This window comes from Leptonychotes weddellii, chromosome 4 (assembly GCF_054177405.1).
Source record: "Leptonychotes weddellii isolate Sample4059 chromosome 4, ASM5417740v2, whole genome shotgun sequence".
NCBI classification, from domain to species: domain Eukaryota; kingdom Metazoa; phylum Chordata; class Mammalia; order Carnivora; family Phocidae; genus Leptonychotes; species Leptonychotes weddellii.
Window position 1 is genome coordinate 20,347,959 of NC_138372.1, and position 19,654 is coordinate 20,367,612.

Below are 19,654 nucleotides of genomic sequence, written 5' to 3' on the forward strand. Positions count from 1 at the left end.
TCTTTATAGATTTTGGATACTAGCCCTTTATCTGATATGTCATTTGCAAATATCTTCTCCCATTCTGTCGGTTGTCTTTTGGTTTTGTTGACTGTTTCCTTTGCTTTGCAAAAGCTTTTTATCTTGATGAAGTCCCAATAGTTCATTTTTGCCCTTGCTTCCCTTGCCTTTGGCGATGTTTCTAGGAAGAAGTTGCTTCAGCTGAGGTCAAAGAGGTTGCTGCCTGTGTTCTCCTTTAGGATTTTGATGGACTCCTGTCTCATATTGAGGTCTTTCAACCATTTGGAGTCTATTTTTGTGTGTGGTGTAAGGAAATAGTCCAGTTTCATTCTTCTGCATGTGGCTATCCAATTTTCCCAACACCATTTGTTGAAGAGACTGGGAAGACAGAAAATTCAAAAATAATATGAGATACTTTAGCATTGTTGCTGTTTTTGTTGTTGTTGTTGTTTTGCCAAACATATTGAGTATAGTAAAGATATATAGAACTTCTCTACAGTTTCCTTCCCTTGTATTCTTTACAGAAATTATAAAATCCCAAACTTCTTTACAGCATTCTCTACCACACTGAGAAAAAAATGTTGCTTGTTTTTATTGCACTCAAACTAACCCTGTTGTTTGTAATTTTGGTACTAGAAATGGAGACAAGTCCTTGTTCTAGTCTCCATTATGCATGGTATGTGGGATAACTGTATTGGCCTCCTCCACATTGTAGTGGATAGTGAATCAATGAGTCTGCTCTCATTTCTGTTTCTGTTACCCCTCATGCCTTAGGATTTCCTTCTTTACTGCAGCAGAGCATGATACAAACAAACAAACAAACATTGGTGTGGACCTGGGATTGGGCACCGGAAACGGTTAAGAAGGTATGGCTGTTAGAGTGAGGAAGCCAGAAGGCCATCAGTGGTGGCTATGATCAACAGTTACAAATTCATGGAGTATTTCACTTCATAAATGAAATTTTTATCATACTAGAACTTGAAAGACAAAAAGAAGAAGTAGTTTGTTACTCCCGCAGATCAGAAATACAAGCTAAAAGCTAAATAACTTCAATCATAGCCTAACTAAATGTGTGGGTGACAGGTCGTTGATGAAGTGTATGCTATTAGAAATGGTTTTCTGATCTTTTGTGATTGATATCCTAGAGAACAGCCTTCCACTTTATCATAGTCAGAATCCTGTTTGCAGTAAATAATAGAGTAAGTCTAACATTTCAAAGATTAGAGGGCAGGAGAAGCGTGAGTCCCAACTATCTCTTCAGGTCCCCCCCAAATCATTAAAGGGTGCAGTTTAGTCTCTCATTTTCTTCTCTACTATCTCCTTTTTTTTTTTTTTAAGATTTATTTATTTATTTGAGAGAGCAAGAATGAGAGAGAGTACATGAGAGGGGGGAGGGTCAGAGGGAGAAGCAGGCTCCTCGCTGAGCAGAGAGCCCGATGCGGGACTCGATCCCGGGACTCCAGGATCATGACCTGAGCCGAAGGCAGTCGCTTAACCAACTGAGCCACCCAGGCGCCCCTCCTCTACTATCTCCTTAAAGAAGAGTCTTCATATGTACAGGATCCTATCTCAATAAAACACAGAGACTAAAAATTAAGGGGAAACCATGGTTACTACTATGCATTTATTCATTGCCCTCATTATGTATTGCAGAGATGCGAAGAGGCAACATTATTAGAATTTTAGGGTTGGAAAAGCCCCTAATCTAACTCTTCTCCACTCCAATGCTCGACTCTTCTGTACAATATCATTTAGTGATTTAAAACCATTTATAGACCAAGTGGTCTCTAGCCTCCCAAGATACAGCATACTACATCTTTGGACATCTCTGATTTTTGCATATAAATCATTCTTATATTAACTCGAAGTCTGTTTCCCTATAGATTTCAATTCTTGGTCCTGAATGGAGGCCTTCTGAAGAATTTTTATCGTCCATATTATAAACTCTTCACATAGTTAAATGAAACTCTCATGTTGGAATTAGTCATAGTTTTGCCCTCTGATAACTTACCATCTGATATACAGATCTGCCCCAGTCTTCTTCCTAGCATGTTATCCTGCTTTCTTCTTTCTTTTTTCTAGCTGTTCTTGTTTTATCAGCTCTTTTTCTTTCTGGCTCCGTTGCCCATAGGTTGCTTGCCAGTGGTTTATCCATCTTATGTTCTTACCCATTGACTTGCCCTCTCTCTTAAAAAGAACATCTTGAAATTCCTGGAAATCCCTGAGCTTTTTCACAGATGATACAGGCACATGGGATTTTTTTTTTTAGATGAAAGAGTGGAGGTGGGATAGTTGTTTAGCTTTGGAAACTTCTTGTAGCTCAGAATCTGTTGACAAGACAGAATGCCTTTCTATTTTGAAGAAGCACACTGCTAGAGCCTGCATTCTAAGTTTGCTTGCCTTCTCTGACTGACTAATCTTTATATACTTCAGCACCCCTATGTGATTTAATTTATATCATTGTGATACGATAAACTTATGGAAACTTACTTTCTGTTTAACATTCTGATTATGGCTTAGATCCCCACCAGAAAAAGTGGTATTAAAAATTTGAAATGTTGTTAATCCATCTCTTTTAGCTTGTACCTGTCTCCTCAAAACTGTGATTCTCAAAGGTGAGAGGCTTTGTTTTATTCCTCTTTGCCAATCTGTCACCTTTGTATCTCTGATACATAACAAATAATTAAAACTTGTTAAATCGGATTAAATGATTAGTCACAGATAAACTTTTCACGTAGAATCTCTTGTATGGGGACACAAATTTATGCCAAATTAATCACCATATGCCTAATCAGTATATGCAGGTAGCCCAAAAAAACCATATATGGGCCAGAAGCCACTATCTCTGTTATTAATCCTGTAGTGTGGCCCGTGGTTTCTTCAAAGAATCTACTGTGGTAGGTGTCAGTCTCTCTTGTTAATGTCTTGTAATTAGGTTCAATTAAAAGCTCTTATCCATTTACCAAAGGTAACAACCGTTTTCCCTATGAAAGGTATTATTGAGACTGGGTGCTTGTTTATATGTATAAATGCATCTTGGAGTGTGATACCATAAAGGGAACCTGATATTTGACAATTTGTGTTTATCTAAAATACATTGCAGAGAAGAGTTTGATCCTTTTTTCTTGTGTTTCACATGGTATAAAAACATCAAATGTATCAAACTCTTGTGATATCAGGGTTTTGTATATCAGGTAGACCAGGAGTTGGCAAACTTTTTCTATAAATGTCCAGATAATAAATATTTCAGGCTTTGCAGGCCATATAATCACTGGTGTAAACACTCAACTTTGCCATAGACAATAAACAAACAAATGAACATGAACGTATTCCAATCAGACTTTATTTATGGACACTGAAATTTGAATTTCATATAATTTTTATGGTCACTAAATATCATTCTGTGTTTTCTAAACCATTAAAAAATGTAAAACCATTCTTAGCTCAGAGCAATACAAAAACAAGGAGCGGGCTGGATTTGGACTGTTGGCTGTAGTTTGCTGACCCCTGATAGAGGTCTAGAGAACCAGAGAACTGATTAATTTACTCTTTCTGCCTTTGTACTATTTGAAGAGCTGTAGATGTTCTTAGCATCTTTATTCAGTGTTGAAGTATTTTTGGTCTTGTTTATGACTAGAAATGGAAAACAAAATGCAAGGCATTTGTTTCTATTTATTTAGCAATTGGGGTGCACCAGAACTGTAATCTAACATATCTGTAGCCACCACAACCCACCCCCCCTGCCTCTGTCAGTTCTCCAGGTTGTTCAATGTTAACTGTGCTCTTAACATATTTAGTGATAAATTCAGCTAACCCCTTTGTGTGGCTTGGTTTTCAAGGGTCTGCCTTCATTTTCCCCTAAGGAATAAAGAAACAATTCCCAAATTCACTTTCTCTTTAGATAGGTTTTAGGGATATCTAACAAACATGGTAAAGAACGTGAAATGATTTTTTACTCTGAAGCTTTGGTACACCTTAGTGTTTCAAGCAGTTGTATAAATTTAAGGTTGGGAATCTCAGGAAAACATTTTATAAGGGTTCCTCTTTCTAAATAAAGAGATTTCCCTAAGAGGAATTCCCCCCGATTCAGGGCCTATTGGGGCAGTATTTACCAATAAATCAGAATAAAATAAATTTATATTCTTTCGGAAGTGTCTTTGCTTCCTAGTTGACATGGACATGATTGTGTTCTGAAGGAGTCCTTGGTCTGTGTTTAGCTTTGGGAGGTGCTTTCTAATAAATCCATAAACTTATGTTCCTTACTGTTCCCTGGTCCAGGATGCTTTAGCTCTGATACTAGGCTGAATAAATAGTTTATCCCTTAGCAGTTCAGCAAGATATTTAAGCCTAAAGAAATTGGCTAAGAACTTCTCTTTTGGAACGTTTTCTTTGATATTTTTCTTACATTATTTGCTGCTAATATGTAAATTTATCATGAATAAATCTTAATGAAAATCTGATTCTGGGTGATAGTAGTCATTAAGGAAATAGGAGCCAGCAATGCAGTATATAGACCCACTCAAAAAAAAAAAAAAAAAAAGGAAAGGAAAAGAAACCTCTGCTTTGGGGAATTAGCAAGAAATATTGTCAGCCAGTCTTTCTAGAAAAGTTCCCTTGTTTTTCCATATTTTCACTCTTCTCTATGTCCCAGTAATTGTCTTTTGCTCAGTCCTAAAGCAGAGATAACCTTGACATGTGTTCAGTTCTTAGAATATTAATGTTTTAAAATCAGCTTGGAACTCATTTGACTTATTTATACCAAGTGTTATGAATAACTTTTTTCTAACCATCTTAATCAGTCACTACAACACATGAAATTGTCACATCTGTTAGAAGCATTTTTAATATGCTGAGTTTGTCTTTTGTTTTTTTAAAAAGCGCTCTACAAATTAGTGGTTATTAACCATCCAGTATTGCCACTGTGATCATAGTGAAGAGTGAAGAATGGGGTGGGTGTGGATATGTGGGTGTGAGGAGAGCGTGCTCCTGTAATGTGGAATTAACACAAGGTATACCACTTTATCTTTCACTTCACCTTGGGTAAACCTTATCTCTTATGTTACTCTGACAGTTCTAGATTCTATTGTATTACCCAGGTAATTACTTAAAACCCCAACGCTCCACATTTTGAAGTGGTCTGTTTACTAGCTCAAAGTATGTACTTTATGGCCATGTCTGAGTAGTATAAAAATTTGAAGAGTTTCTTCAAAGCCATATTCTTTTTAGGAACTTGTTGAAAATGTTAACATGGAAAGTCATTTTCATTATTATAGGATTCTTCAGGAAGAGAACACGTAGCTAGTTAGTATCTAATAATAGTTTCCTGTTGTACTTAGTTCTGTGGAATCAAGATGCTATTTTCTAGATATTAAATTGGGCCATAATGTTTTTCTAAGTACTTATTATGTCTTTAATCATTTTTGGAATTGAGACTTCTGAGAAATCCTGCCAAATGTATTTAATTGTGTTCCATACTAAATGATCAGAGTTTTTGTACTGGTTATAACTCCTTCCTCTCCATCTCCATTTCTCTATCTTAGCCCTTCTTAGTATCTTGAAATAAAATTGACCAAACAAAGGCTTCTGGTCTCCTAGACATGTATAGTATAACTTTTAATATTTGCTGAAAACTTTGACTTCTATAGCTCTATTCAGGTTTGAGAACACTCATATGATCTGTGGAGTCCTTGCTGGTGAGTGCAGTGTTAAGGCAAAATTTTCTATTACCTAATAGATAAAATTTTGCATCAGGCACTTATTTCGAAGCTGTTTGCTTTTACAGTCACCTTTTCTGGGGATAATCTAATAACAGCACTATTAAGGAAATTATAAAAACCATGTTTGAAGGATAACTGTCATTGGCAAATTTCATTTGCTGGCATTTGTTAAGAGGCTGCATTATGGAGTGATTTTCTTATAATAAGCAGTTTTACCAACTGTAATTTAATAAAGGCCAACATCTGAGTAAGCTCCTTTATCCAGATGTAATCTTTATATGCCAGAGAATAGCAATGAACCATGAAAATGACTTAAGTTTTGTGGAGAAGCTAGTGAGCACTACAAGGATGTATTTCTAGCTAGGGACCAATAGCATACTAACTTTACTTTTAAAAGAAAGTGGGGGTGGGTATAGATAGCCAAGAGAGAAAATTTAGAATGAAGAGAAATGTATCGCAAGATAAAGAATGGCACACTAGAGAGGAAAGATAGAATTTTTAAATCATCTTTTGCTAGCCACATGGTTACCCTGTTGTTAGTTTATCCCCATCCTGAGTGTTTGTGATTCTAACGTCCTTTTTCAGACTGTCAGCTGGCCTGAGTTTTCCACTGAAAGTGTACCAAAACTATTATTTATGAGGCTTTTGGGGGTTGGGGGCCAGGGAATGATTTTCTTTTTGGTGATTTTTGTTCTTCATTCGTTTCCTTTTTTGGCTGAAGAATGGGCTTTTGCTGCTTGACTTGTCATCTTTATGTGCTGTTTATACATGGCTTTTACAAAAGAAGCTATTACCACATCTGATTTATCTCTTATTGCAAGTGCCCATATAAAAGCATTTGTTTTAACAGATTTTTTTTTTTAATCATCAGGTTGACATTCTTACTGATTATTGTACAACCATAGGAAATACCAATAATATTAATTTTCAAAATAGGAATAAGATTACAAATATTGATATTAAATTAATATATAAAGACATATTTTTTTTTAAAGAGCTTTCCCCCAAGGCATTTGAAGCCGTTCTTTGCTGAACCATAAACTTGCCATGTTTTGTTAAAGAGAAGAATGTAGAAACAAAGCACTCGCAATTAACTGATCTAATCAGGATTGGATTCTACATGTTTTAGTTTGCATGTTACAGACCATTTGGGGGTATTACTTAAATAGACTGTTGATAAGTTAAGTGACTGTAATATTTATTGTTTACTTTAGTAAAGAACCAGGAGCTGGACACTACTGCTGGGTATCTTCCTTCTGTGCTTAGCAAGATAACCTCGATTCCTGCTGGTCTGTGGGCATTTGCGGTGCAAAGCATTTCTTACTGGGTTTGCAAAGCAAGGGTAATGTGCTCTGTGGGTGAATGTGTGTCTGTGCACAGCCCTGTCCCTCAATCCCGTTGCCACCTTCTGCTCACTCCCTTTTTCTTACCAAATTAATTTTTTTAATTATATAAATCTTATTAAAAAGTCCACATCCCCTTTGTGTGACATACGGAAACACCAGTAACAGTTTAATGTATTAACTTTCCCTGAGGTATTTGCATTTGAACAGGCCACAAAGTCATTGCAAAGATGGTAACATTACAGTGCTGATCGTATCATTGAACAGCATGTGTAGGGCCAGTCCTAGGTCTCTGGTAAAATCGAGGAGTGCCTGGCTGGCTCAGTCCGTGGAGCATGTGTCTCTTGATCGCGGCATTGTGAGTTTGAGCCCCACATTGGGTATGGAGATTACCTAAAAAATTTTTTTTAAAAAAGAATGGTGGATATCATATCAGGGTGCCTGGGTGGCTCAGTTGGTTAAGCGACTGCCTTCAGCTCAGGTCATGATCCTGGAGTCCCTGGATCGAGTCCCACATCGGGTTCCTGGCTCAGCAGGGAGTCTCCTTCTCCCTTTGACCCTCCCCCCTCTCATGTCTCTCTCTCTCTCTCATTCTGGCTCTCAAATAAATAAATAAAATCTTTAAAAAAAATAAAAAATAAAAAATAATTTAAAAAAAGAATGGTAAAATAGAATGAAGAGAATGTGAAAACCAATGGTAGTTTAATAGATGTGGTAGATTTAGGGTTCCATTGTGGAAAGTGACTATAGAGGTAGTATGTTAAATCTTAGACTCTTTTTACAGAAAATTTAATAATTTCAGGAAGCAAAATCTGTGGGTAGTAACATAGATATGATTTGGGCTTAGAAACAACAGTAAATCTATTAAGCTTTAAATGATTATAAATTTTGTGACTAATCAGACATGTTTTTCCTAATTTTCTTTCTTAACAGACAGTATATATCTCAAAACTTTCATGAGGATCTCGGCTCAGGAATATTTATTAAATAGTCTCATAGTGTGCCTATTTTAATTCTTATATTCTGTCACAATTTCTTTCTTCAAAATTCTGTCTGGTGATGTTCTCTAAGATATAAGGAGAACCTGGCTGAGAACTTGCTAAGCCAAAAGGAAGACCAGCCTTAGTTAAATCTATAGGATTGGCCCACTTTGGGTGCTTAAGAAACACTTCCAAGTAGGGACTAGGTGTCTTTATTGCTCTGGTTCATGTTTCTTTGCAAAAAGTAAAATTTTAAGAAATAGAGTACAAAGACAAATAGTATCTAGTATTTGCCCATCATTTCATTGTGAACACCTGTGCGGTGAACCCTCATGATAACCATAACAGTGATGTTCTTACTTCTTTTTTTTTTTTTTAAGATTTTAGTTATTTATTTGACAGAGAGCAAGATAGTGAGAGCAGGAACACAAGCAGGGGGAGTGGGAGAGGGAGAAGCAGGCTTCCTGCTGAGCAGGGAGCCTAATGCAGGGCTTGATCCCGGACCCTGGGACCATGGCCTGAGCGGAAGGCAGATGCTTAATGACTGAGCCACCCAGGTGCCCCTGTTCTTACTTCTTCTGATAAAACAGAGTCTCAGAGGTTGAGAGGCCTGCCCAAGAACGAGCAGTTTTTAAGTGAAAGAACTGGAACTAGAACCCAGGTCTTCGATGTTTCAGTCCGGTGACTTTCTATCCTGCCACAGCTGTCTCTTAAGTCACTCAGTCCCCAGATGAAAATGTGGTAAAAGTTACAGAGTGTGAATTAAGGAGAAAGTTGGAATTTGTGAGACCCTAATGATTTATGAAACTGGGTATTAAAAATGGCTCTCAGAAAAGAAAATGGTTCTCTAAGATCCTGAAGCCACTGATGAATTGATTCATTAATGCTGGATTCCCTTCATATTAAGTTAAATGCCCCAGGCTGAGTCCCAGAATGTCCCAGAACCTGAAATAGGATCTCTCTCAGTGTATAGGAACCAGAAGATAAGGATGAAAAATGAGGCCTTGCCTGAGGTTGAAACAGAGGTGTCATGGCTTTTGTTTGGCCCTGGGATGATCTGGTTTCTGGTATTAAAATCATTCAATAGGGGTGCCTGGGCGGCTCAGTCAGGTAAGGGTCCGACTCTTGATCTCAGCTCAGGTCTTGATCTCAGGGTTGTGAGTTCAAGCCCCATGTTTATATATTTTATAAACAATAAAAATATATTTATTATTAAAAATAATAAAATAAAAGGCAAAAAATCATTCAATAAAAGGAATTAAATTTTTTAGAAGAAAATAATTAGTAGTTTCCTTTACATGTTTATTGGAGATATTTAGGTCAATAGCTTAAATTCCCATCAATTAAATCAAACTTCACACACAACGTCAAAAGAAAACTCGATTGATATGATCCCGGAGTCCCAGGATTGGGAATGAGCCCCGAGCAGGGCTACCCCCTCAGCGGGGAGTCTGCTTCTCCCTCTGCCCCTCCCCCAGCTTGTGCTCTCTCTCTCTCTCTCTCAAGATAAATAAAATCTTAAAAATAGAGAAATAAACACTAGCAGCAGAGTAAAGGATGTGTTCAAGGAAGGTTTGAGATGAGAAAGAAGGAAGGAAAAAAGCAAAGAAGAAAAACTAGGGCATTAGTAGTAAGCTAAGTGAAGCATTACAAGGGCCTGAATGAAGGTAGTAAACGTGGGAATAGAAACAGATAGATAGGGCAATATTAAAATAGAATGGAAATGCCTTGCAGTAATTTACAGGTGTTGATGGATGAGTATAAGGAAGGCATTGAAGATGATTTCAGGATTCTGGCATGGAAGACTGGATGGATGATGGTGCCATTTACCAATATAACAAATGATGGAGGAAGTTGGGGTGGCAGGTCCACGCAGCAGCAGAGATGAGCTTAGTTTGGGGCATATTGCATTCCATATGGCTGGGAAGATGTCCAGTAAGTAGTTGGCTGTGTCCAGATCTGGACAACAGCGCCAACTGGGGAGGTTGATTTGGCCATATGTGAGAATGCTCTAAGTGGTAATCTTACCCAACTGTTACTAATTTTCCTTTTATTTCCAGTGACTGACATGTATTAAGTGGTCAGTAAATATTTGTTGAATTGATGTTACTGTGGCTGCAGCTTTTATCGGTGGTCTCCTCTGTACATGCTTTGAAAAAAAAAATCATTGCTCAATCTAGTTTTACTCAACAGTAGGCAACTTTGGGCCAGATGTTGCTTGCCTAAGCAGTGTTCAACTCACAAATGGCTTCTTCATGACAGAAGTATTACTTGAGCAGACTGGTATAAAATTGGCTCTAACTTGATTTTCTTAGGTATTTTCCTGGTTCTAAATCAGCCTTCTCAATTGTAACAAAATTGTTTGGAAAAGCCGTGAAGTTTTTCTCCATGTGAGTGGGCTTGGATATGCTATTCACAGTGCTAAAGCTAGCATAATAGCAATTTAAGAAAATCTATTTGTTTATTACCAGCTGATCTATTTTTGGACAGCTCTAACAGCTTGTCTGACTCAAAAGAAATGGTGAGAAAAGTGCCCTAGAGAGTAATACAGTGCGTAAATAATAACAACTAATTTATTCCATTTAATAAGGCCCTAGCATATTATAGGTACTCAGAATGTTGGTTGAATTAAGTGACTGTATATGATACTTAAGAATTTACAAAGTGCTTTCACATATATATATATTTTTTTGATCTTCAGAACCCCATGAGTCAAACCAGGTATTATTCTCATTTTAAATATGAGGAAATTCACATACTCTTAGCAATAATATTTTATGTATCTCTGATTCATCTGCAAACAGAGACAGTTTCTGTTGTCCTCTCTTAGTCTCATTTTTCATACCCTATGTAATCTTCATAATCAGTCCATGAAAGACCTGCCTAATCTGAATTCAACTTGTACCACTTTGAGATGCGCTTGAGTTGACGGTTTCAAGATGGCTTGGCCTGATATTCTTGAATGTGGTGCATCTTGCCTTGCCCTAATAGGGCACTGGTTTATATTCATCACAATGTAGGTTGGTTTACAAGTTAAGGTTAAAAAAATATAATGCATGTCATGTGATTTGAGGACTAACATGTAAGCTGATCCAAGTACATGTCATTGACTCCAGGAATACCTTTTTAAAAGAGTCATTTTCTGTTAGTAAGTTACTAGGTGGTATGTAATACGGGAAGTTGATCTTACCAAAATTTCAGGCCTACGTGGCTTTCTGGTGAGCACATGCACATGTTTACTTTTCCTGACATTTGGCTTCAGTCAGCCTGTTGGTTTTTCACATGGCTCATATTCTTTTTTTTACTCATGTGAATTCCTTCTCTTCTACCTTTAGCACCTTTCTTTAAACTTTGGGATTATGTCCATCCATGGTGATGTTATCTCATCATCCACATTCTTTTGGAAGTGCTTATTTTAGGTCTGTTTTTCCTGTGGTGTGAGGCACTTGGCCCAGGACGGGACTGTTTCCAGAACTTACTTCTTAGGCATGAAGATAGGTCATTCATCTGTGAAGAAATATATCTCGGGGTGCCTGGGTGGCTCAGTCGGTTAAGCGTCTGCCTTTGGCTCAGTTCATGATCTCAGAGTCCTGGGATCGAGTCCCACATCGGGCTCCCTGCTCAGTGGGGAATCTGCTTCTCCCTCCCCCTCTGCCCCTCCCCCTGCTTGTGTGCTCTATCTCAAATAAATAAAAAATAATAATAATAATAAATAATCTTTTAAAAACTATATCTCAGCTTCTTTATTATGTTTACAAAGAAATACTTCACTATTTTTGGTATTTAATTTCATGACAATGGTTGGATTAAGTTTGTTCTGGATGTATTCGATGTTTTAATGCCTGGAGATTTTAGCTTCTCCATCAGGGGCTGTTATGATGATATTTATGGTTTGGAGATACGAAACATTTTTCAAACTGATCAGGCTTCTGGAGAATATGTTTCGATAGGCTCATAAATTGCATTGTTCCCTGTGCATAGTAATGAGTTAGGTATTTAGGAATGGCAAAGTAACTGCTTTAAGTATGAAGAGTAGGAGTTATACAGGCAAGATCATAGTAACACAGTAACACAAAGTGCTTGGTACTGTGTGAGGCACATCAAAATTATTTCTCAAGTTAACAGGGTTATAGAGATAAGACCAAAACGAGGTTGGAACTGCTTAAGCCACTAATATATTTATCAGTGAAGAGCAGTTGTTCCTTTTGGCTACCTCAGGAGCCAAGATTCTTGGTTTATATTAATACTAATATTTTTGAGACCTATTAAAAATTATTGTTGATTCTCAGAGTTCACAATATTCCCTGCTTATTCCTAATCTTCTTGCTTCATTTGTAGAATATAAATGGCATTCGAACAGAGGAGGTGGCTGCCGTGACAAAGGGGCCATCTACCAACCCTGACTCTGAATGGGATGGTCCCAAGCACTCAGTAATTCCTAGTAAGAGCCAAATGACCACCCCGTCGGAGTCTCCACAAAGCTTTGAGTTTGGCTCCCTCTCCATAAGCAGCAAGGAGACAGAAGAGAAGGAGCAGGGGGCAGCTGGCTATCTTGATGTTAAGGAAATGCCAAGAGGCCCAAGTGGGGAATGTATAGGAGTGGAGGAACAGGCCAGTGCCTTAAAGTTCTCAGTATCACCAGCTTCCTCTCAGCTGCAACTTGGTGAAAAAAAGGCAGAGAGTAGTGAAGAATATGTTACACCAGCAGAGCCACTTGGAAAGCAAAATGGATCATTTCATGACTCTCGTGTGGGTAACCAGTTCCCCACCCTCATTCGAAGTTTCCAGGTAGTAACCGATTCAGTGATGCAGATCTAATGACTCACTTTGGGAGAGGGCCAGAATCTGCTCTGTGGAGGAGGTGGTGGTGAGGGCAGTCGCCTCTCTGCTTTTTTTGAGAATCACAGAATAAAATCGAAGCCCTTGATTACTACAAATAAATGTTTTCAGAGGAATTAACTCCATGGCTAGAAATGCTTTCTCCCCCGAGGACTTAAAACTCTTGGGGGTAAATTCCAGCTGCTTATCTTTATGAAGCTGATGTGAGTGGGTTCCTCTTTTCCTTGCTTAAGTATGGGCTATATAAAGAGGTGAATTTCTGAGACTTCTGTGATGAAGAGCCATTAGTGTTCTGGGGCCATGCTCAAAAAATTCAAATATTTTTTGTTAAAAGAGACAGCTGATTTTTTTTTTTTTTTTGAGATTTCAGACCCCAAATAATTATTTCTGTACTGCAGCCACATGGTACAGCCCACCACTCCCACTGACCCACTCACAAGGGCTTCCATGCTCATAGGCACTAATCTCCTGTGCTAAGGTGGATGGCCACTTAACTTCATCACAATCAAATGGTAGTTTTAGGGTGATTTATAGTCTTTGGCAAGGTGAGCTGATGGACAAGAAGCCTTTAATATTCCACTAATGTTCATTCTTCTTAAATTCTGAGATTAATCACCAGGTGGTGGTAGAAGTGATGATTTTCTTTCCAGTTTTCCAAATACTGTTCCTTCTCAATAAATCCAAAGTGAATGTCTGACATTGATTTGAAAGAAGTTAATGAATTCCAAGATAAAGTATTCCAATGTCATTGCTATTTCACGTCCCATTTGTAGTTAGTGGAGGAAATGCGACTGATTTTCTTAATTATAATGGCACAGTCACAAGGACAAACAAAAGGGACTGCTGTTTGGCAAACAGTTTTATATTCAAATTCTGAAGGTCAATCTAAAGTGTTTTGTATCACTGATCATAACCGTCTGATCTTAAAGCTTTCCATTAAGTATATGAAAATGATTACAGTAATGCTGTTTTTAAATATCCCTCATGATTTGACACCTTGTCAAGGCTACTTGGAATAGTGTCCAAGTCTTGGGCAGAGACTGAGCTAGCCCTTTGCTTGATTAGAGCTATCACTTTGATCAGATCAATGTCAGAAGATTAGTTCTCCACAGGCTTCTGAAGACTCTGGTAACTCTGTTTCTTTACTGCTTCACAGCCTCCCCTGGTGAAGACTCAGACCGTCACCATCTCAGATACTGCCAACGCTGTGAAAAGTGAAATCCCAACCAAAGATGTCCCTATTGTTCACACTGAGACCAAGACCATCACTTATGAGGCTGCCCAGGTGGGACATGATGTGCTGTTTCAGAAGCAAAGACTAAACACAATAAATAACCTTCATTCTTTAGAGTCTGTAATCATTTGCTGCAGGTAATGCTAGGCTTTTCTGGGGTGATTCTTTTTATTTATTTATTTATTTTTAAAGATTTTATTTATTTGACAGAGAGAGAGAGACAGTGAGAGAGGGAACAGACGCAGGGGGAGTGGGAGAGGGAGAAGCAGGCCCCCCACGGAGCAGGGAGCCCGATACAGGGCTCCATCCCAGGACCCTGGGACCATGACCTGAGCCGAAGGCAGACACTTAACTGACCAAGCCACCCAGGCACCCCTGGGGTAATTCTTTTTAGAAGAGATTACTGATCTAAGGATGTCCCAAAGTATTTCACTAAAAGCAAAATTGTCTCGCATCTGATTGCTTATATCCTCCACCCAATTCAATTAGGGAAGGCGGTCTAGTGTAATGGTTCAGAACATGGGCTTTGGGTCACACAAACCTGAGCTCAGGTTCTGGCTCCTCCACTTACTCCAATTACTACAAGTAATTGAATGTCTCTGAGCCTTGATTGCTGCCCCCCCATCTACCCCCCCACCCCACCCATGATGTTAGTATCTGCCTCATGATTTTATTTTTAAAATTTTTTTTAAAAGATTTTATTTCTTTGAGAGAGAGCGAGCATGAGCAGAGGGAGGGGCAGAGGGAGAAGCAGACTCCCTGCTGAGTAGGGAGCCTGACACAGCTCAATCCCAGGACCCTGGGATCATGACCTGAGCCAAAGGCAGACACTTTAACTGACTGAGCCACCTAGGCACCCCTGCCTCATGATTTTATTATGAAGATTGTATAAGATATGACACTGTATGGACTTGACTTGAGCATCATGCCTGAAAGTGTAAATAAGTAACAGCTACAATATAATTTATGGGGTGCCTGGCTGGCTCAGTTGGAGGAGCATGCAACTCTTGATCCTGGGGTTGTGGGTTCAAGCTCCATGTTCGGTGTAGAGATTACTTAAAAATAAAATCTTTAAAAAAATTATTAAAATTTATTACAATTAAATTTAAAATCACACAAGAATTTAAGTATTTAAAATTTTTGTTTAAAAATTTTATTTACTTTTAGTAAAAATCCTCCTTCATTATTGGTAATTTGAATGAGCTAAGACTTGCTTTATGTTGAATTGTTTTTTTCCTTTCTTTTATTCATAGAAGCCAAAAGTTAGAAAAAGTTTTCCCCCTATAAACTGACAAGCAAATATAAACAGATATTTGTTGAGCATTTATGTATTAGGCCAAAGAAACTAAAATTGAATGAAGAGTTAGACAATGTGAGATTATATGAAAGGTTGTTCGGGGCGCCTGAGTGGCTCAGATGGTTGAGCGTCTGCCTTTGGCTCGGGTCATGATCCCGGGCTTCTGGGATCGAGTCCCGCATCGGGCTCCCTACTGGGTGGGGAGCCTGCTTCTCCCTCTGCCTCTGCCTCTCTCTCTCTCTCTGACTTTCATGAATAAATAAATAAAACATTTAAAAAAAAAAAAAAGAAAGAAAGGTTGTTCCTCTGAGGCTAGCGTAGTCGAGAAAATCCACTCTGAGGAGGCCACATTTGGGCTGAAGCCTGCATGGCAGGAACAAGGCAGCCGTGCGAAGCCCTGGCTGAGTGATTTCACCTAAATCCTTACGGCTGATCCTCACACCATGAACTGGAAGACGATATCCCTTTCAGGAAATGGTGTCACCTTGCCAATTAAGAGCAGGTGCTTTACAATTAGAGTATCCTAACTCAACCACATACTAGCTGGATAACTTTAGACAAATCGCTAATCTCTCTCCCCCTCTGTTTCTTTGGGTGTAAAATGGGGCTAGTATCATCTTCCATTGCAAGATTTGGGGGAGGATTCAGTGAAATGATGTCTGTAGAGTGTTTGGTGCATTCATGGAGCTCACTCACTGTTAGTATGCTTCTCCCATCTCTCTTGGTCTAGAGTGTGGAATTTGGTAAATAATGAGGTTGCTTAGAAGTGTTTTAGCAGTGGTGATAAAGCAGCATCATCGAGGCACTGATTTTTGGAAGGTGATTCCTAAGGCTGTGCTGATTTTGTAAAGTAGGGGGATGCTTGGAGACAGGGATATGACTAGAGCAAGTCTGGGGAGATGCTTGTGAAGAACTGAAGTGTAGCTGGAGGAAATGAGAAGAAAGAGCTGTGTCAAGTCAAGAGAGACAGAAATGAATGAATAGGACTTGGCAGTACAGGGGATTGAAGAAGGAAGGAATAGGAAATTACTTTAAGATTGTGCACATCATTAACCAGAGGATGTAAGAATTACTTTCATATGGTAGGAAACTCTTTAAATTGTTACTGCCATGGAAACAATCTAACTAGCCATCAGTAGGGAGCAGGTTAAATAAGTTATGGTATATCCAATTAGTATAATTCTGTGCAGATTTTAAAAAAGCTTCTGATGGGAATAATCTATGTGATAAATTAATAGATAAAAAAGCACAGTGAGGGGCGCCTGGGTGGCTCAGTCAGTCAGGTGTCCAACTCTTGGTTTCAGCTCAGGTCATGATCTCAGGGTCATGAGATCGAGCCCCGCATCAGGCTCTGTGCTCAGAGGGGAGCCTGCTGGAGATTCTTTCCCTCCCTCTCCTTTTGCCCCCCCCTTCTCTCTCAAAAATAAATAAATCGTTAAAAAAAAAAAAGCATGGTGGAATATGGTGTAATAATATGCTGTTTATAGGAGGGAAAGAGGAGGCTTGTATATGAATATATTATCTCCGAATGGGTACTCAAAAAGAAAACCCAAAAAGCGGTGGTGGCCTCTGATGAAGGGGACTGGGGCTATAGGACTGTGGTCAGGAGTGGGAGGGAGACTGACATTTCACCATATTCTGTTTTGAAATGAATTCTGTAGCATATGCATGAAAGTTGTTAGGACCAGGCTGCCCACAGAAGCCCACATGGTTTGAGTGTAGCCCCTTAAAAAAGGGAAAAGGGAGCAGTCATTCTAAAATATACTCACGTGTAAGAGAAGTGGAGAGGCAGCTTGATGTGCTGGGTAAAGCATGTGGACTTTGGAGTTAGACTTGGATCTTAATTCCAACACTTGCTAGGTTTGTGACCTTTGGCAAGTCACTTAAACTCTTTGAGCCTTAGTTTTCTCTTCTGAAAAATAACTTTGTAAGGTTATTAAAAGAAAGATAATATTTGCCTGGCATATGGTAGGTAATAAAAAATAGTAGCAATGACTATATTATATTGTTACGTATCTATCTTTATTTCATTTTAACCAGGCTTGAGACAGTCAACCAAAATACACATGACTTCTTATTCATGCTAGACAGTGGCGCATAGTGGGGAAAGTACTAACTTTGGAATAAAATTTCCTGGGTTCGAACGTGCTCCATCACTTACTGATGTGCGGTCAGGTTAATCACTCCGTGCCTCATTTTCCTCATTTGTAAAATGGGGCTAATAATAGTTCCACCTTATAGGGTTGTTGCAAGGAATAAATTAATGTGCATTTCAAATTAAGTTGTCACCACCATGGAAACAATCTAAATGTCCATCAATAGCGAACAAATTAAATAAATGGTGGTACATCCAATTAAGGTAATTCCATACAGCTATGAAAAGCCTCTGATGGGTATATGATAAACTGGTAAACAAAAAAGCATAGCGCAATATGGTGTGAGTGATATCTAAAAAAATGTGCCTGGCACATAATAAACACCAGATAATTATTTGCTATTGTTATTTATGTATGATAACTATTTCTGCTTCTGTTTTTATTATCTTGCCAAACAGGTTAGCCCAGGTACCTTTTTTTTTTTTAATTTTACAATTCCCACACTTTGGGGAACATGGTGAGAGGAGGTGGGGAGCCAAAATAGGATTTTACTGTTTGTGTATATGTGCGTGTGTGCATGCTTGAGGTAAAGCCTACCTATATAAAGGGAAGTGTACAGTTTTTAAGTGTTCCATTTGATTGATTTTTTTTAAATGATGCTTACTTTTTTTTTAAGATTTTATTTATTTATTTGACAGAGAGAAAGAAAGAGAGAGAGAGAGCACAAGCAGGAGGAGCGGCAGGCAGAGGGGGAGGGAGAAGCAGGCTCCCCGCTGAGCAGGGAGCCCGACGTGGGCCTCGATCCCAGGACTCTGGGATCACGACCTGAGCCAAAGGCAGACGCTTAACTGACTGAGCCACCCAGGCGCCCCCATTTGATTGATCTTGACAAATATAAATACCTGTGTCACCAAGACACATTTGGGATACAGAACACTTCCACTGCTCTTGAAACTTTCTTCATAGCCTATTCTAGTTATTCCCTGCACCTCGAGGCAGCCACTACTTTGATTTCCATAACCATAGCTTAGTTTTGCCTGTTCTTGGACTCCATATAAATGGAAGTATCCAGTAGTACAACTTTAGTGTCTGAACATGTTTGTTTAGGTTCGTCAAAGTTAGAAGAATCTGTAGTTTACTGTTTTTTATTGTTGAATAGTGTCCCGTTGTACGAGTGTACCACGATTTGTTTATCCTTTCCTTTGTTGATGGACATTTGAGTTGATTCCAGTTTGGAGCAAATGTGAATAAAGCTTCTGGGAACATTCATGTGCAAGTCATTGTGTAGACATATGTTTGCACTTATCTTGGGTAAACACCTAAGAGTGGAATTGCTGGATCATAGGATAAATGGATGTTTAACTTTATAAACAACTCTCAAAGCCGCAGCACCATTTTGAGGAAACATTGGTTACAGGGTCAAAGAAGAGAGTCCACGTGTAGGAAGAGTGTAAGTCAGAAATCATACAATGTCTCCTCCATCTTCCACTTCTTCAGAGACAGAAAGCAGGGAGGAAGGGAGTCGCTGGGAGGTAGGAGAATACTATAGAGTCACCGATTTAGTGGAGGTAGAGCTCTTCAAAAAAGTTTAACCCTCCTGGCACATAAATTTATATTCTTATAACAATGTAGAAAGTACTTTTACTTCTACAATCTCTTTAGATCTTTACAACCATGCCACGGTGGGGGCAGAGCTGTGTTAAGTACTGCCTGTTACGAATGAGAAAACTAAAGCTCAGAGACATCAGAATGACTTGCCCGAGATCCCATCGCTAGTTACATCTGAGCTGGGACCCAGACCTCAGTCTGCAGATGAGAAGTTTCTTGCCCTAAGTTCCAGTTCAAACATTGATTAGCTATAGAACCTTGACAAAATTATTTAACTTCTCTGGACCAACTATACAGTGAGGATAATAATAGTACCCACTTCAGATATTGGGAGGTGGAATTGAGGTAACAATTGCATCCTGTGCTTGGCACATAGTAGGAGTACAATAAATGTTCTTTGAGTTTGAATCTAAGGTAGGTAGGTGGGTCTGAGCCGAAGAAAGCATTAGGGTAAGATTTCAGTATCACAGTCATGTCCCCTCTCTTCGTTTGGTCTAGATTTTTACCTGGAAGGGAACTAACTCAGCCAGAGACTCTTCT

General features: G+C 38.8%; 1 protein-coding gene across 19 annotated transcripts in view; it reads left to right on the forward strand.

The window, feature by feature from the left end:
* Positions 1-19,654, forward strand: part of EPB41 (erythrocyte membrane protein band 4.1) — a 192,805-nt gene that overhangs the window by 164,779 nt on the left and 8,372 nt on the right. For 11 of the 19 annotated variants that reach the window (XM_081817906.1, XM_081817910.1, XM_081817905.1 and 8 more), the window contains one exon: positions 14,036-14,164. In XM_081817906.1, the coding sequence (XP_081674032.1) occupies positions 14,036-14,164 (129 nt within the window). Of the gene's footprint in view, positions 1-12,378; positions 12,829-14,035; positions 14,165-19,654 lie in introns of all 19 variants that reach the window. The other 8 variants (XM_081817911.1, XM_081817904.1, XM_081817898.1 and 5 more) reach the window with 1 other exon arrangement.